At 30.4% G+C, this 19753-nt stretch overlaps 1 protein-coding gene across 1 annotated transcript; it reads right to left on the bottom strand.

Moving 5' to 3' along the window:
* Nucleotides 1-741: 741 nt before the first annotated feature.
* Nucleotides 742-18429, bottom strand: LOC148606838 (sodium-dependent serotonin transporter-like). The gene is made up of 13 exons (XM_088545030.1): nucleotides 18246-18429; nucleotides 15824-15958; nucleotides 13826-14156; nucleotides 12994-13132; nucleotides 12282-12416; nucleotides 11169-11272; nucleotides 10434-10558; nucleotides 9521-9633; nucleotides 8658-8786; nucleotides 7508-7607; nucleotides 5614-5714; nucleotides 2924-3091; nucleotides 742-2248 (listed from the first exon to the last, which is right to left on the bottom strand). The coding sequence occupies exons 1-13, from the start codon at nucleotides 18427-18429 to the stop codon at nucleotides 2174-2176; spliced, it is 1839 nt and encodes a 612-aa protein (XP_088401156.1). The 3' UTR covers nucleotides 742-2173.
* Between the last annotated feature and the right edge of the window lie 1324 nt (nucleotides 18430-19753).

Raw genomic sequence — 19753 nt, 5'->3', positions numbered from 1 at the left:
TATATTATTTTAGGGGTCAAAGATGTATTTAATTTACCTCTGCGGAGTCAATAGCAAATCACATAAGTAAATTCATTGTTCAGGTTAGGGGATGCAATGTAGTTTGATACGCCTTGTGTTTTTGTCACGAACGTTGATCGATTTACAGTAAGAACAACTTGACTAACAGCTTACACCATTGTTCCTTTTATTCATTGTAATCTTATATAAAGTTAAATTTGATAAATGCTTCATTTATTCTTTCAATGTGTGCATTTAAAAATCGATATGTTAAAGCAGAAATATCAATTTTGCACAAAAAGTTTAATACTATACACATGCCCATGTATAATCAAACATTATATACAAGATTGATAACAATAGGAAAGTTTTAATATTGTTTGTACGGTAGCCCTCTGACTGCCTTTCTTTATTTTGTGTTATTTCAGTCTCACAAAGAGATAATTAAATTAAAGTAATGCAGTCAAATGTTGTCAAAAAATGTACAAGATGTGCCAACACCAATGTATAATTACGTATGCGTCCACGACTATTAATTAACCAGAACTTAAATATTTAAGGCATCATCTATTTGGGCTAAATAACTGCTCTACTGATTAAAGTATGACTTCCTCTACACTCTAAACATGAAATACTTTGATTATAATAACATTCCAAGTATATTTTATTAAAACTAGCTTTGCTGATAATATAACTTCACAAATGTGACTATTATCTCAACAATATGGAGGTTACGTCAGTAGAAATGTATTGCATTCTTGGTCAATGTTAATGTAAAGTAACAAGATTCAGTACATCTGCAAGCTATTACTATACATCAGTCTTGGTTTTATTTCATAACAATATCTATCAATTAACGTTTCACAACAATTTACACAAATTACAAGGCTATGTCCAAAAGCAGTCTATTCTTTTCCATGATTGATTTTAATCATGGTTAATACTTTGACAATCTACTTTTATGTCATAAATGATAGCAATTAATATAGAAGCTGGCATTCTTATCAAGTACTTTCGAATTTGAATGGTGATTTTACTAATTCTTACAGTTTTCGAATGGTAAGAAAATACATTCTTAAATATTCGAAGGGAATAACATATGAACAGTTATCATCGACATATCGCTTAACATTAATATCATTAATTAAATAAAATTATGATTAGAAAATTATGAGGTATATAAATTTCTTACGGAGAATGGTTATATAATATATGGGTAGTGGTTACTGTCCTTTGTAGAATGGAATGATTATGTATGGAGAAAGATATATTTAGTAGATAGGACTTTGGCAGCAACTAAAAAACTGTTTATCTAATGCAAAAATGTACATTCGTCCACTTCAATTTTTTTTCAGTCGTATAGTACGGCGATCGACTTTTGTTATCCCTGGATTGACCTATCGAATCATACCATACATATAAGCCAATTAGCTACACAAATACAGTTCACATTTATATGATACATGTAGTCGAATAGGCGACTGACGTGTTAATTAACAAAATAACAAATAATATCAAAATACTTGTTAAAGAAAACGAATTATTGTTTGGTGTTATATTAGGTAGAAAGTGGTTTATTAATACAGTAGACTGGAATTGGAAGTAAAATTATTTGGAAATTCCTTTAAATGTATAACGTCAATTTTAGTTTAAATATCAAATGTGTGATGTTCAATAAAAATCATTTCTATGGTCACTGTTAAACACACATAAAAAGGGAAAAAAGATTGTGGTATCATAGCAAATAAACATGATTTATAGAAATGTCAAAATTGACACAAATTACGGTGTAAGTGATATTGTCATATCACTCGGAATGAAAATACGACAAGTACGCAAACGTTAAAAAAAAGGAAGTTTTTAGTGATAGTTGTTGTTTAACTCTGGTGGATTTGATGTTGTCCGTTTTATGACTGGCTTGTATCTTGTAGCTGGGAAATGAATGTAGATATAAACAAATATTCTGAATAATGTCTTTCATGTTAACTCATGACCACTCCACGTGATATCCTAGGGGAATGTCAACATTCTGCATCATCAAACATACCAATCTTATTTATACAAAATAAATGCAAATTACAAAAATCATTTTCTATATTATTTGAATGTTAATATTGGCTTGTATTTCGTTTGATCAAACAAGCTGAACCAATACTGTTTGCTCTTACAACTTTTAAAGCTTAACAGGTATAACGGCTCCATCAGAATGGTTTGGTACTTCCATAGGAACTAACATCGTGTGTAGTCTCTGAAACAGTAAATATTTTAAAACAGTGTATTTTATTTTGGTATATTGCATTCATTTTGATACAAACAATAAAATGCTGAGCCTATTAGATTTCTGTAATTTGAAATTAACAATATTTTGGTTGGATTAAATTAATAAAGTCTTGTAACAGTTCATAAATTGTTTATTGCCTCCCAACAGGCGAATTTCAACGTCACTACTTGGTACAAAGATGGTACACTTAACTAAATTCCGGATAACTATTCCGTTTAAACATCTTGTCATTTACTCAGACGTAATGCAAGTTATCACGCAAGCTTCCTTGCTCTTTGTTACAGAGAGTTCCGCCTTCGCATGTCCAAATAATATCAAGTATATAACTAACCGTGTAACTGAGAACAGCTTTGAAGTCTTTAAATAATCCGGATATTTTTTACAGGAAAGTAGCATATAAGATATGGTTATGAAAAACAAACTGGCTGTGAGTGGTTTATAACCTATTTGATATTTCATCTAAAGTAGCCATGATGTGATTATTATGAATACTGAAATTTTTCTAACCAAAAAAAGTTTCAGCTTAAGATATGGTTCAAACACTTTTTCTCTGCCTATGAATTATTTTCAGGTATAGTTTCGATAACTTAATGATCACATGATGGCAGTGTGTATCCAGAAAAAGGAAAACAAATCACTTACCTCTAGAGGCGTTCCAGGTGTCTTGATGAATAAAAAGATAGCGTAACCTGGTATACATAACAACGAAGATGATGCAACACACCATCCTATGACATATGACCAGTTTGGAAACTCGTAAGAACCATATCGTGGTTCAGGAGGGCTACGTAATGAGAGTATGAACAGAACCTACAAAGATAACGCATTGTATATTGTTAATGTGAAAGTGATCTAAAAGTTGTTTAATCTAACTTTTACTAGTCGTCTATTTGAAACATCATCAAAATTGAACGTATCTTAAACTGGTACTATTATTGTAACTATTTTAGTTGCGGAATGGATGCTCAACAAATGTATTTTTTGTATATTCACGCAGTCCTCTCCACGACTTGTTAATTAAAAAAAAAACACTTAAACTTCATTACCGCTTGCAACACGCGCTCTTCTAATATATAGTTTGAATAATTGGTAAAATAGATTGATTTATTGATTGTTGGGCTTTAACATCCGAGCAGCAGTATCTCAGATATATTCAGACGAGTAAAACAAACCTTAAGACTTTAAATGTGATTTGTTTACAAAATGCTGGAATTTTTAATCGACAACAGTGTGGTGGACGTGTTTTTCAACAAACGGTCGGCATTCCAATGGGAACAAATTGTGCTCCTTTACCTCCTGACCTATTCCTTCACTCTTATATGGCTGATTTTATAGCTGATCTGATCAGAAACAAAGAATATCGTTTGGCTAGATCCTTTAATCTCGGTTTCTGCTATATAGATGACGTATTATCTTTAAACAATCCTAATTTCGGGGATTTGATACATCGCATCTACCCAAAAAATTGAGATAAAGGATACTACAGACACTTTGAAGTCAGCTTCATATCTTGACCTACACTTAGACCAAAAAACTATTGACCAAACTTTACGACAAACGTGATGACTTTTCATTCAGAATTGTCAACTTTCCTTTCACATGTGGCAACATCCCTTCAGTACCTGCGCATGAAGTGTTCATATCACAAATCATATGTTATGCCAGAGCTTGCCGAAACTACGCAGACTTTTTGTATCGCACTAGAACTCTAACAAATAGGCTTCTGGAACAGGGTTATGTTGCAACAAGATTGAAGTCATCACTACAGAAGTTTTATGGTCGTCATCATGAACTCGTGGATCTGCACCATGAAAACTGATTTATTCAACATGTCATAGTTTTCCTTTCCTCGTTTGTATATCACGAACTTGACTTTTTATGAGCAACTCGGCGGGTGTTTCTAGAAAAGTAGAGGACGCTTACCCTACCGGTGCATCTGGTCCATGCTCCCAGTTTTTAGTGGTGTCCGAGTTGCTCATTTGCTTCTGTTAGTTTTTATGTATGATTTTAGTTACTTTATGTTGTGTATATCTGTTTTCCATGTCGGGTCTTTGTCCCTGGATTACATTTTTTTTATTACCGCTATAACCTTGTTTCCCTTGATTACTCTTTGGAAAGTGAAATGGTCTTTATACTATATTTGATAACGTACTTCATATGTGTGGTTAAAATACGTTTAACGGGGTACAACGTACACTACCGAAAAATGTTTAAATAACTACAATATCCAGTGCTAAATAAACGAAATTTAATTTTAAATAGATTATTACATTTGTTTTAAGTTGTGTCTTTTTACTTCATTCATACAACAAACATTTTGAAATGAAACTTTAGGCAAATAATCCAATTCCATAGAGTCCTATCGATATTGCGTCCTTGAAATGTCTGATAAATTCGAACATCTAGTTACAAAGTATATATACAAAATTTTATTATGTAGGGTGGTGTCAGTCTTCATCAACAACTATTATTTGAGTGACTTACGTGTCATATGTGATTTTTTACTCTTTCATAAATCTTTTACTCGATATTTAATTTGTATTTACAAATAAGATTTTGGCGGTCGGTAACTTTGTCCAGATTATTCTTAAGAAGGGACCACTTACTTATTGTGTGACTTGGTATTCGGACATTTAATGCTACGGATTTTAAAGGAGCATTTAGAATCTCGATCAATCAATTGTCTTTTCATGTACCATTACCTATCGAATTTTACCGCTTCTGTCCTCACTTTTTTACAATGAAATAATAACATCTTTTGGTAATGACTCATACAACAGTTTTGTGTATTGTATAATCGTGTTTCATCAAAATCGTGCAATATCGGATTTTATACTTCGAGAACTATTTCAATTATTATAGTATGATCTAGCAGAGGACAAAATTTTCCATTGTGTAGTCAACTACAAATTTCCAACAAAAATTAATATAACAATTATATAGATATTACAAATTTTGTAGTATCAAGAACTTCCTCTCATAAGGAGCATAAAACGAATTCTAAGAAAGTTCAGGGTTCAAAAAATAAAGTGCAAACAAGAAGTTCCATTCAAAACCAAAACTAAAGAAAAAGTTTGTCAACTACAGCACCGACAGTACCAGGGTAAATAAAGATTTGTAATATTGAGTTTATCAGATTAGAGAATAATGATTAACATCTCATATTAAAGACAAAAATAATTACATTAGTTTTTTTTCTAATGGATTGCTTTCTTTTGGGAATTTAGAATGACATAGCTTCAATACGTAATCCTGTTTTTTAACCTGTATTTACATATGTAAATAGTATTATGGAACTAATTAGACAAATAATGCCACCTCTTCTTACTTACGAATAAAAAAACTGGACTGATAAATGTCCAACATATTCTCCAAAATATTCCTGGTCTGAATCCAAGCATTGACTGTATATCATTACTGAAGCGTTCAACACCTGTTTAGATTTAGAAAAAATATTTTTAAAAATATAAGTTTTGAATATCACATATACTCATCTTTTACTCATGTGTTAAGTTAATTTACCATTTCCATAGCTCACGATAAATTACTACAAAAATTGCTAAACATTATGAAGCTGTTGTTTGAAATGCTTAAAAGCAATTTAAAACTTGTCAACTTTGTATTTGATGAATGCAAGTCTTAAACTTTCAAGTAAACTGAGCATGCAATTATAAAAACTAGAGCATTGACTGCATTGCTTAAATAGAAATTAATATAGAACTTGTTGGTCCATTCTAATAATTCCAGGTTTTACTAGCGATCAGAAAAAGTTACACACTATTTGACAAATCCGATATCGTAAAACTTGACTCTTAAACTTACAAAAATAAAAATAAACATTATAAAAAGTGTACGCTTTATGACGTCGTTGTTTAAAACTTAATGATTTCGTGTTATCAGCGACGTCACATTTTTGAGCCAGAACATATTGATTGTACGATCAGAATCTTTGGCAAGTTGTAGTAGGTAGTCAGATGTTTAAAAAATAGCCAGTTAATTGATTTGGCTGTACAAAGGATTGCTTATTCAGCCGAACCACAGTTTACTGAAATGTCATACGTAAGATCGGCTTATTAAGCCATAATAGTTCACTAATTTACTTTTAAAAAAAATGAAAATACCTGTCAAAATTGGTTAAATTCACTATATTTTAAAATGACATCAAACAAACCAAATGGTTTATAAATATTTTTATAACATCAAGTGTTACCCATACATGTCAAAGTACCGAACGATTTTCAACGTTTAAATAACGTTCTTAAATCATTGTGTTAGTTATCTGTATTCTACCATATCCATACATTTGCCTTGTCTCAATTATGCACAAGAATTGATGGTCATAAAAAGGACGATAGAATCACCATCAGCAATTTAATCATTATCTAAGTACAACAAAGGAGAGAGGCTGGCTTTTTGTATTACTGCAGCATTTAGTAACCAACTGCGAGAAAGATTGTACAGTTTTGCAGATATGTATTGCCACCAACCAACCTGTTGATGTCTATGCCGTTTGGCTGAAAACTTGAAAGGAAAATTCAAATAAGCTTGCAAGCCAAAAGTTTTATTTTAACTATGAATTTCATTTGCATCAAGAAAATCAAATAAAGTCAGAGATTAATTACAAAATACACAATTAATGTAACGAAACTGCAAAACAGAAAACGAATATTCCTCTAATTGGTAAATTTACAAAATTACCAGAGGCTTTTAGTTCTGGTATTAGTGTTCAGTAAAAAGTAAGATTTAGGTTTAAGTACATTTCGCACTTAAAAAAACCTACTTAAATAATATATTAAATAAAAAAAGACTAGCCCTCACAATTTTATGCTTGTATAAAATTAAAACAGACAGTATTCATCGCATCCCTTCCAGTTTCTGAGACTGAGACTTTTGTATCTGCTGAAATAATGATTTTGATTTACAAAAAAGGTCAATTATAGCATTATGGCAGCATTATATATTTCGAATTACATATGAAAGTACTATTCATTCAAAGGAAAATTAAGCATAAAGCTATTCTTGTCTGAATTTTCTTCATATCTTTATGTTTCTTGTAAATGGCATACAGATTTAAAAACGACGTTAATTCAATATCAGAGTACAGAAATGATACAAATAAATCGGGATTATTTTCTATTTGTATGTACCTACAGCCTGACTTATGTTGAAGCCATCAATGTAAATTAAATGTATATTATATAATTGTAACCATTTCTAGTTTTTTACCATATATCCACGCCACTGCTACAGATTCTAAGAAGACTACGAAGATGATTGATATGGGTGCTCCAAACTGGTCAAGCAGCTGCACAACATATATTCCACCCTGTAATAACCACCGTATATCAATGTAGAATGTATCCAGAAGACAGAATAGGAATGATAGTAACACGAGCTCTGTTCATGGTTTTATGCTTCTTATGTACATTTGAAGTGAAGTAATGAAACCTGAATTAAGTGTGGCTTCTGTTATAAATATTATTTTTGTAATTCGGGAGATATTGGAGATGAGTTCCATCATTTGTTTAAGTGCACATCGTTGATAGTGACATAAAAATCCTTCTTGCAGAAAAAAATATTATCAAATTTAAAGTTTGGATGAATAGCTCATCACCTTCTGTTCTCAACAATTTATGTAAAACTATGCGATAAATTACAAAGATGTTGTCTCCAGGGTGTTTATCTGAATTTGGGTATCTAGAAATTGACTCAATATTATTCCTTCCAATACATGTACACTAATCAACTTCTTATGCATATTATGTATCTATGTATATTGTATTGAATTAGTTCTCTGTACCAAAGTGTTATGGTGTTTCTCTGTACCATAGTATTATGATATTTCATATAGATATGTTATTTACCTTACATGGGGTTTAAATTGTTTTGTATCATTTAAGAGTAATCAAGGGAACCAAGGTTATAGATTATGATTTTTTTTTAATATTGAGGTCTAAACCTTATATTCTATACATTGTGATATATACATATTTCAAATACCATCTGGACATTTGATACCCGTAACCACAATCTATCTAATTGCATGTGACGTAGAAAAAAAAACATATAATTTAGTGAAATTCAGTTTCAAAATGTGGTAGATTAATATGAAGAACCTGCTTGACTAAACAATTCAATTAAGCTAAGCACGACAACCGGATATAAATGAGTGTCAAATAATATTTTGCATTTTTCATTGAATTGTATTCAGTCCAGTGACTGAACAAGTAATATAAGTGATACTTGCAATAACAACTATGGTTAACAGCATCCGTAAAACAAGTGCAGAGTAAATAAAATATCTTCCTCAAATAGTTTTAAGTTGAGTTTATTTTATTGTTTTGGTGGAATATGACCAAAACTCAGGAAAACTTACATATGTTACTGTGGGTAGTGCACCTAGGAAGCAGTAACAGAGTAGACCAAGAACGAACATTTTTCTGTGTTTCCTCAGAACAGGCCATTCGTCTAGTATTCCCGTACATATAGCTTCTAAGCCTCCAAACTGGAGAAAAAGACATAATTTTATGAAGGTAAAGTATCGAATTACATATGCCTGAATGAGATAACTTCAATAAACTGTCGTCTATTTTTAAGTTTTAAGTTCCAATATGAAATGAAGAAAGAGTGAGTTTTTCTAATATTTTGTTCAGTGCTGAGCAGCATTGACTATAACTTTTTCGCTCATATTGAAAAGAAAAAGAACTATAACTCAATATAAATTCCATACAGAAAGGTAAGAAATAAACTGAAGATGTTAGACTTATTTTACTGTTTCATTCCAATAATATATTATAAACTGAAAATTAGTAATCCGCGAAATTTATGTGTAGCGGTGCTTTGTTTTCGTTTTATTTAAAAATATAGTATAGTCAGTATATTTTAATGCATTTAAAAATATCACTAAAACATCAAGACTTGACAAGCTGCATTTACAAATTACATGTAATGTATGTCAGTATCGAAAACAAATGCTAAACATATTAATCATGAAAATCCAGCGTTGTTGTTCAATATATTTTATAGAATGTGCTATTACATACGAATGTTAAAGGCTGTAAATATATGACATGAATTCGCATTGCTTGTAAGAGGGAATAACTATGTCACAATCATTGTTTTCGTAAAGCAGCTTTCAGTATCAGAACTTAGTTGGTAACTATCAGTTATTTGTAAATATTTGTAAGTGTTCTTTTTTTTCTTTTTCAATTTTTGTCCTTTCATTATTAGTTGACTTACAGTGGTATCTAACCCAAGAGTAATTAACATAAAGAAAAACAACATTGCCCAGAGTGGTGCTATTTCCAGAGACGATATCGCTTCTGGATACACAATGAATATCAGACCAACATCTGAAATATTAATTTCGATTGAAATATTCGATTAGCATTATGTGTTCATTACAAAGAAATAACAAGCTGTATTTACATTATTCAGTCAAATGTTGATAACCAAAATTATCATTATTACTTAAAAAGGCAATGTGTGACGGTGTTGCATTTTGAAAAGTGCAGTCGTCGGTGTAAATGTAAAGCATATTGAAAATAATGTTGATTAATGCTATAAAGTCACACAAATTTTGTATCTTCAGAAGTTTGCTAGAACCAGTATGCTTTATTCATAAGTACGTAAGTGTATGTGTGTCAACACTTTCATTTTTAAAGGATAATAAAATAAAATATCCACCCGTAATAAGCGGTGAAAGGGATCAACGTCATACATAAACATCATATATTTGTAATCATTTACAATACCGCTAACACAAAGCAAGGCGTTAACATGGATCTCACAAAGACTTTTTGAAATGCAATGGAGCAGGCTACCATACCAAGAACCGAACGCATCAGATAGAAATCAATGATTTGAGTAAAGACATTGAATATATTAATTATAGATAATATAAATATATACAATACCGTTATTCTCATTCATTAGTGTAATTTTATTTTCTTTGTGCATTTCGAAAGAGAAAAAACAGAGAAAATTTGATGCACAAAAAAAATTATTTTTCAAAACAAATCGTTCTCTTTTTCGTACATCGGATGTTAATTTCCAGTATATACATTTTATGGTAAATAATGAATAAAAACGATAATAAAATATAATAAAGGTTGTTCGTTGAAATGGCCTAAACAATATATGTTGTAGTTACCATCTCTTGCAACAGTTTTGATGTGTTTCCCAGATACGTATGACATGTGCCCAAGAACAGAAAATACCACAAATCCAGCTACAAAACTTGTGATGCAGTTTATACTACCAGTTAGTAATGCATCTCTGAAAAAAAACTAGTGATCATAACATCAATGGAACAAAATAAGCTTGTTATTCTGCAACATTTCCATGTACCATTAAAATCTAAAACTCATTTGAAAACAACTTTCATCTTAACGAACAAATCGTGCATCTGTCCTAAGTTTGAAATTTTTCAACAAGGTAATTTCAATGCATCGTTATTAGTATAAACTAAAACAATTGAAGGAGATCGGCTTAAAAGCAATTTACAGTCAATAATCTAATAAGCAAAAACGATTTTTACCAAATATTCAACTGTGCTATATTGAATGTTTATTTGGTTTAACTATTATGTACATTATATAATGGTTATTGCATCTTTCAATGACCTTAATTGGCGATGTAATTTTTCTTGACCTCCCCTTCAACAATTAAAACCATTTCAACTGGCCTTATAAAATTACGATTTTCAAGGCTACAGAGAGTTATTTTGTTAATATGCTGCTTTAAAACGGAAATACCTTAGGTAACTTTGGTAACTCCCATGAAGAGTTTAAGAGAAGAGAATATGTAGGGTAAAAGTTCGTCATATGGTAATTGTTTATCAATAACACGTATTAGAGCTTTAGTTTATCTACGACATTAGGAATACCTGTAACAATTATTATTGAGCTTATTATAACTTGATAAAGCAAGCAGAACTCCGAAACCGGGTCCAAGTGAAAAAAATATTTGAGCTGCAGCCGCTATCCATATCTAAAATATACATTTTTTAAAATAATATATATAGTATGGTTTTTGTAACAATTTGATTTGGCTGTAGTCAACCAGAATATAAATACCATTATATTGCATGGAAAGCCTATAAATTGACAACGACTACATCAATTTTTGAACATCAATGCCAAAGCCCGAGTAAGTGATACATTTATTAGAAAAATCAAAAGAAAAAACAAAATCAAAGTGAAAACCAAACAAAAACAAACAGACAAAAAACAGACAATGATCAAATGCAAGTGAAGAAAACAATTGCCACAAATTTCTTAAATAATTTATTATTTGAAATACATCAGGAAATGCGTGAGGACAAATGGCAGATTACAAACTCCTTAGATATGTTAGGAACAGTCTACATATGTATTGAGTTTTTGAGGAATTGACAAAACACAGAAATAATTGTTTGATATTTTTTGGTCTGAGTTTACATTCTTTTGATTACTGCTATAACCTTGGTTCCCTCGATTATTCCTTTGCACAGGCGCAGAATGGTCTTTCGTTTTTTTATTGTTATTTTGTAAGACAAAATCACACATGAATAAGTAAATCATTGCAAAATACAAGGCTGTACTTGAAACGTAAGAAACCTTTTTATTTGGTAGGAAGAATGACATATTCCCGCTGGTCAAGATATCATCCAAAGCTACATGGTGCTTAATCAACAATGTTGTGATTTCGTATTACAACTGGTGGGTGGAGTGTTTATTGACAAACGAATCATTTTTATTTTCGTAAACTTCTTGGGCGATATCTGTTAAGGAACTTGAATAAGCATGTAATTCAAATTAGGATTTTCGGTTTTATATGTGTGTTTCTTACTATGTATATTGACATGAGCATTAATACCAATCAACCCTTCCCTCTTTGGCATAGCCTAAAGTTAAACTACTGCTTAATACATTGTTATATTGTTATGGCAAGAAATATGCTATCAACCATAATTTTTTTTGTGTGTTCCAAATAATATTTCGAATCAATATTTACCTACCTTTTCATTTAAAAGAGCATGCCACTGTGGTGTAAGGTAGTAAGATATTCCTTTCCAAGAACCAGACAAAAGACAACCTCTCACAAGCAAAGTTAATAGAACTATATACGGCATGGTAGCAGTGATCCATACTGCCTAAAATATTAACAAAAGGTCGTTTTATATATATAGTATTGGTCTATAAGTAATAATCAAAATTGTATCGCAATGAATCTATGATTTAACCAAAAGAATGCTTGAAAACGCAACGAACTTAAACCCATTAAAAACTTCCTGTGTGAAGCCAAAGTTAAAATCTAACATGGCTGTTATATTTTGGATATAAGGTAAAGTGCTTTATGTAGCGTGAATAAAATAACTATATTGCTGTATGCTAAAACTGAATTAAGGATAATACACTGACAATCAAAAGTAATTGGACGACCCAACTGACTAAAGGATAAAAAAAAACAGGTTATCATCGTTATGTTGGACGATTTCTAGATACTTATATCGATGAGAGAATACTCCCTGAAGCACATGTACAGTATATCGAAAATTGCAATATTTTCATGATTGATATATTTGTATCTATTTTTATTTTTAGATTACTTTACTTTTAGACCTAAATTGAAAACATACAAAAGTACACGGACCATCGTAGCCATTAAGCTCTTTTCAGATTTATTTTTTCATTCCGTTTTAATCAAGTTATTTATTATATCAATCGTACCTTCCCAGAACTTTTTACCCCTCTCCACATGGCAAAGTATACGATAATAAATACTCCTAACAAACACAAAGCAAGAATCCAATTGACGCCACCAACATTTTGTAAAGCATCGGCATAATTCAGTCCAAGCACGTGGTACCTAAAATTTAAATTTACGTAGATAGTTTCGATTTGTTAACATTTTGGCATTGAAAACTAAAATTTTATGGGAATAAAATTATTTCTAATGCTTTAGTATATCTTTAATTTAGTTTAACATTGCATAGTACAGCAATTTTAGAATAGTAAATATCACTTCATTACTTATTCAAAACTTTGTTGAGAAATACACTCGTATGAATATTTTAACGAACAAAATCTAGATATTTTAGATGACAATAAGTTATTTTACACAACGGAAAAAAGTTCTAAAGAGATAGACGAAAACACAATGGTAGGACACACATATCAACGAGGTAAAGAAAACACGTATAATGATGCAAAAATGGTGGAATTTAATACAAAAAATGTAAATAAAATAATTGAAATATGATATCACCGATAAAAAAATCAATTGCAGTTGATTTGTGCAATGCAGTCAACAAACAAGTAACGACACTGCATCATATTGTAAGAATTTGTAAGAATGTTGCTTTAACATCGGCTAAAACTATATATTAACGATTAGTGAATCATACTGAGGCATTTCTGTTGCAATAAAACAATACTAAGGCAAAACTTTAACCTTGTTTACTTTAACGTGTAAAAAGTAAAAGTCATTGTGGTATTAACGGAAACTTAAATTGCAATTATATTGTAATGTTCTATACAACTATACATCATGACTACTTACTCAAAGAATTCTTCTGTAGCCGTCTTTGTAATGGGTGCAGATATATTTGTAGAATTGATACCCAATTCTGTAATATTTAAGGTAGCGCTTCTATTCCAAAAAGTTGCATTGTTAATATCGGGACCATTTTCATAAGCGTTTTGTTTACTAAAATCAAATTTATGGCCTTCGTAAATAACGCATTTATCTAAACTGTTCCATGAATTGTTGCAAGACTTCCATGGCACATCCGACGACATAGCAGAGAAAAAGTAAAACAAAGCCCATGCTATCAAAGTGTTGTAATACCACGAAACGTATGTTGCGATGACAACAATTGCAAGTCCAATGCCTGAAATAAAAATAAAATAAAATAAAATAACGCATTTTTTTTCTACAAATAGCCTTTTTTTGGATAAACTATTTGATTTTTTTCGTCTGTTTCCGTGGGAAATATGTACCCAAGGTGACCACACCTTTCTCCTTTGGGGAAGGAAATAACGATTATTTCTGTACTTTCTTATCATTTATAGGAAGTGTATTAAACTGCTTTCACACTATCATTCAATGCAAAAAAAAAAACATTGTGAAAACTATTACTTCTGTAATTGTATTTATTTTTATATTCACGAATTTCAAAACGAGTAAATATCCGCGAACCACGGAGTGTCGACGTTAAAATGTTCATAAATAAGTGCTTGGGCAATTACTTTACTTATATTTTCAACGGTATAACATAATGGAGATGACACAAACTTTAAAAATTGAGAAAATTTAAGATCTGAGATGTCGCCCTTTTTCTATTCTTATCAAGTAAATTTTACTCATTTCTGTTAATGTTTTTCTCAAATCATTTGAAAAAAAAAGAAAAAAAAATCCTATTCAGAAATGAAAATATTGCGTTTTGTCTTTTCTTTTCGGTTTTACTTGCAAAATCGATTTTTGTTATACCTTTTCCAGAACTGAAATATGATAGTTCTTTGCAGCATGTTTTAAAACTTTATAAAAAGAGAAATATTAGATATTTCTACTTCTACATCTACTTTTATATTTATTTCGGATGACCATGATATTCCATTAAGGAAATGTCAAAAATCATTTTAAGGTGCATTTTAGAAAAAAAAAGCATGAACTTCGGTACTCTAGAACAGGTCTTACTAAAAATAAACTTTTTCTATATTCATTTATTGTGATTTCATAAATGAGGCCCCTTTTCTGAAACATCATTTTTCATGAAAATACTGTTTTTTTTCCTAAAAAAATAAGTTTTTTGTGTCATAGCTTTATATTTAAGCTGTATTTTGGATGAAAAATGATAATCATTTGCTACAAAAACAAAAATAGAAAAAAAAGCAAATAGAAAACGCACTATATTTTTAGGTTCCAAGTTTTAACGTACACCCGCTCAGAAATATGTCATACAAGAATGATACAATTAAGACCACAGGTCTATCTGATAATGTTAAGTTTCAAAACATAACTTATTCTTTTTATGAGTAAAAGTTGAATGTAAGACAAAAGTCATGCTTTATGTAACGAACTTTTTAAAGTAATAATATTTGGTAATATAAATAAAAAGCTTATTGTACTTTTGTGGTATTTCAATCAATAATTTAACACAGTTAAACCTAAAATAATAAATTTTAAGTTGCTGACTCCCTTTATCGTAAAACATTTCACACTTTTCGGTGATTGATAACCGAAAAAAAATTAAGTTAGTAAGAAAAAAAGGAGAGGTTAGTTTTGCTCGTGTCGACATGTAGGATATGCTGTTATAAGTATCAATTGAACACGTGTAAAAAGTTACATGTTCATTACAAAATTCGGTTACTTTTTTCGAGTAATGTTTAAAATTGGTGGTACAATGTCACTACTTTCTTCAATTAAATTAGTGTTTTCAAGCCGTAAACCTTTTAATTTTTTCCGCTTACACATTCTTGATATTCAATTGGCCGTATCTGTTTAAGCCTTTTGTTTTCTTTAGAACACACTTCATTTATTTTAATTCTAATAGTTTACCTTTTAAAGCCGGGCATATTCTCTTCCATACTGTCAAACAACCACACCTTTGGAACTGTCCTAAAGCTAACTCCATATAAAACAGAGGCAGTCCACCAAAAATCAACATGACAATGTATGGTATAAGGAAGGCGCCTGTAAAGGTTCTTTTGGCGTAATCATATTTGTTATTACTATTGAAAGTTTTTTTTTCTAAAACAGTGGATTATATATATTATTATATCTTCTAAAACACTTGCAAAATATAGTATAACTTTTTGAAAAATAGCTTATATTGAGTAACATAAGAACAACAAAGATCATTGTGAAGTTAATAGAACATCATTCTTCTGGGAAATTACTTTAATTTGCAAACATTGATAACAATAAAAATTGTCATATGAAATTTTCATTCTCTGCCAGGCAATGAGCAACGTTACACAGACAGACAAACTGAAACATAAACGCTAACTAGATAAATCAGTCTGAAGCATAAAATCCTGAATTGACCCTTGGATTGGTAAAATGAAATAGTTTTCTCTTAATTCGACAAAAGCCCCCATCTCACATCAACCACGAAAATAATAGAAAGACAAAATATAGAAGCGTATTAACATTAAAATAACAACAATCAACAATCCTGTGATACTTTTTCCTGGATAATTATGAAGAAAAAACTTCAAACAAATACAAATTGAAAATTGAAAATATTTATATTATCTGAAACAGAGAGAAAACGCAAATGTATAAAAGAATAAATAGTTATTCAGATTTATACACAGATTTTAGTAATCATGCTATCACACTTTTAATGATTGTTGGTGACGTAGAATTCTTTTAATAGTCCTTCCGGTTGGCTTTAATGACACAAAGGTTGTTTATTGCTACTCTAAAGCTTTCTAATTAATTTGTTGATGTTGTCTAAATGTTCTAATCCAAAATACTTGCATTCGACATGTAGTAATGTTCAGTTAGGTAATGCAAGTTCAGATAAATCTATCAAGATCGTTACAGTTATTGGGTCACCACCGATACACTAAATCTGCTTGTATAGGAAATCATGTTTTTTATTGGTTCACGACTAATACACTGAATCTCCTTATGTAGATAATAATCTATTATCTATAAAATCCATAGTAATATTCAGAACAAAGATCTACAAATGCTAATATGATGTTTTTTTAAATAAGATTATATAAAGTCATTTTGTCTCTGTCATATTTTTGACAGTTCATTGAAATTTCATATTTTACCAACTTAGTTTGTTATTCAAAAAAAAAGGGAAAAATAAAATGAAAGAGATGTTTACCTTCGTCAAAGTTTCCATAATAAAGTAGTGATTTGGTAAAATGCTATTTGTCAGTTTATTAGTGTCTTATAAGCGATAATGAAAACAACACCTTTTAATTTGTGATCAAGACAAGCTTGTCGTCAACTATATCTCCATATAACATTTAAAAACGATTCAAACAAGAGAGGAAAGTCAGAGTTTGCATTACCAATTGTGTATAAGTCGTCTTTCATTACCCACGGACAACGGTACGTACGTCCTTAGTTTCATTACCCACGGACAACGGTACGTACGTCCTTAGTTTCATTCTCATTACGCTGAGAAAGGAAATTACCATAAATAAGAATCTACGGACATCCACCAAATAACGTAATTTAAGCTTTTAAGACCTGCACAGGTATATATGGTCTACTCTGTGAACACACATGTACAGTGCATTCAATGCAACTTATTTGCTACACTATAATTTCATGAAGAATTGGTGTTTGTTTATGATTATAGCAACTCGCTGTTAAATGTTCTAATAATAATAATTATATATTAGTATTAGTATTAGTAATTTTTGCCAATATACTCTGAATAAATGTTCAGTTTTAAAACCAAGACTATTGTAAGTAATGTTTCCGCAAATCAAACTAGGATTTCGTGGGTAAAACAACTGCTCCAAACACATTCATCTCAAACTTTTTAGATTATAAGTTTAAATATTCAAGTTTTTTGTGTGCTAATTCAAATTCTTTTATAAAATAGAGTGAAAATACTTTATACTTTAACAAAAAAAAAACAAAAAAAAAAAAAAAAAACAATGAAAATACAAGTATCTGATCAATCTAATTTAAAGAAAGGATTGAAAATTTAGTCATTGTTGTATATCCTAAAGTTACACAGATTTTTTTTCTTTTTTAAAAATGGTATTTCACACAACAATCGGTGAATTTCCGATTTGTATTTCATTCTTCCTAATAATAATTGTATATATAAGTCACAACAAAAAATTATTTGTGGCAAAATCCGACAGTGAAAGAGAAATTGTTATTACGTGAAAAGTCGAAATTGCACTGGAAGAATTTCGAGAATAGAGAACTCTATTTCAATAAAAAAAAAATACCTGTTTAAATACAGCTATGTACTCAAATTGACATTAATACATACCTCCGCCATTTTGATAACATATATATGGAAATCTCCAGACATTTCCCAAATCCACAGCAAAACCAACAACTGATAATAAAAAGTCTATCTTTGTGCTCCATTTCTCCCGCTCAGGAATTCCCTTTGGTTTATCCATTATAATTAATTTTCTGAATCCGTCTGCTTCAGGATCTGCTGTATTCATTTCTTCAACATGTGCTCATTTAAAACAAACATCTGGCAATAATTGTTGTATGCAGTTGCAACTTGAAGTAACTTCGTTGAACAGAAAAGAAGAAACGTGCCAAATATGTTTTTTGTACATATATCCCTTTTACTGTAAGGAGAAGGTGTATTCTGAGTCGCTTAAAGAGATCTTAGGAAAGAACGAAGCCACGACATCGTTGTATTGCATTTGAATGCCCCGAATTTGTGAACAATTATTAGAAATAAATTCCCGATTACTTTGCTACTCTATAACCCTAAATTATCCAAGGAGTGACAAGAGAATCTTTGAGGATAAAGCATTTGACATATTTTAAGTATTGTATGTATTTTGATTGGTTAATTTGAATAATAATCAGGCATCTGTTCGATCCGTGGCAATCCTGGAATTGCAGAAACTAAGTTGTCGGAATCAAAAGTCGTGAAAGAAACGTATACATTAGTTGGTATGGAATTGGTCACTCGCATTTCTTTCCGAACTTAAAGACATAAAATAAATTCCATCTAAATTACGATTATACGTCAGATTGTTTGTCGTATTTTCTCTTATTGGATCTAGCTTGTTTATAACAGAACATTTGTTTATTTAGAGGTTTTGTAATTAACAGGAACATTCGTATCTTAGTTCATGGCTATTTGATATATATTTCAAAAGAGGAAAAAATATCCCAAAACACAGAAAGAAACATGATACAACTAGGCCGTTTAAATACAAAATTAATTACATTGAAAAAAAAAATCTTGCACCTAACAACGAAATAAAACATTGGCCATTAATGATGAGAGGTAAAACGTTCAAATCGTAATCCGATCATTAAACTTGACATCACAATTAAATAAAGGATTTCTGAAATTCATACTTTTTCACCTTTTAGCAATTTCCCAAAACGCCTTTTCTTAAATGTCTTTTTTTACAAACGTAGATGAAAATTCTTTATTAAGATATTTAATTCTTTTTTTAAAACAAATCATCACACGCTTACTTAGTTTAGGAAAAATAAAAGTGGGTTCTGTTTGAAAATAAAACAAGTTCGGTGAAGTTTTGTCAACTTATGCTTTTCATGAAATTGGCTTGATAAAAAACGCTTAAACTAATATGAAATCAATGTAAGTGTAGGATAGTTCTATCAGAAGACAAATTAGTTAATCCTTCCATTACCATATTCATGACAACAAAATCGCGGCATTGATGTTAATATCAATGAAATATCGGTAAAGCAAGAAAATCATTCGGAATTTCGAATGAGATTTTTACACTTCATGTACAACATATTTTGGGGTTTGAACGTTAATAAAAGACTACA

This window comes from Perna viridis, chromosome 9 (assembly GCF_037379345.1).
Source record: "Perna viridis isolate PV_CMFRI_1.1 ecotype Kerala chromosome 9, ASM3737934v1, whole genome shotgun sequence".
Taxonomy (NCBI): Eukaryota; Metazoa; Mollusca; class Bivalvia; order Mytilida; family Mytilidae; genus Perna; species Perna viridis.
This window is presented reverse-complemented; position numbering and strand designations above follow the sequence as displayed.

Bases quoted from the DNA above. Each gene is read 5' to 3' on its own strand.
- LOC148606838 (XM_088545030.1), bottom strand. From the start codon at position 18,429: ATGAATACAGCAGATCCTGAAGCAGACGGATTCAGAAAATTAATTATA. The intron at 15,959-18,245 runs GTATGTATTAAT...GAACCTTTACAG, and splicing joins ATGTTATCAAAATGGCGGAG to GCGCCTTCCTTATACCATAC. The intron at 8,787-9,520 runs GTAAGTCAACTA...CTTTTTCTCCAG, and splicing joins CTCTTGGGTTAGATACCACT to TTTGGAGGCTTAGAAGCTAT.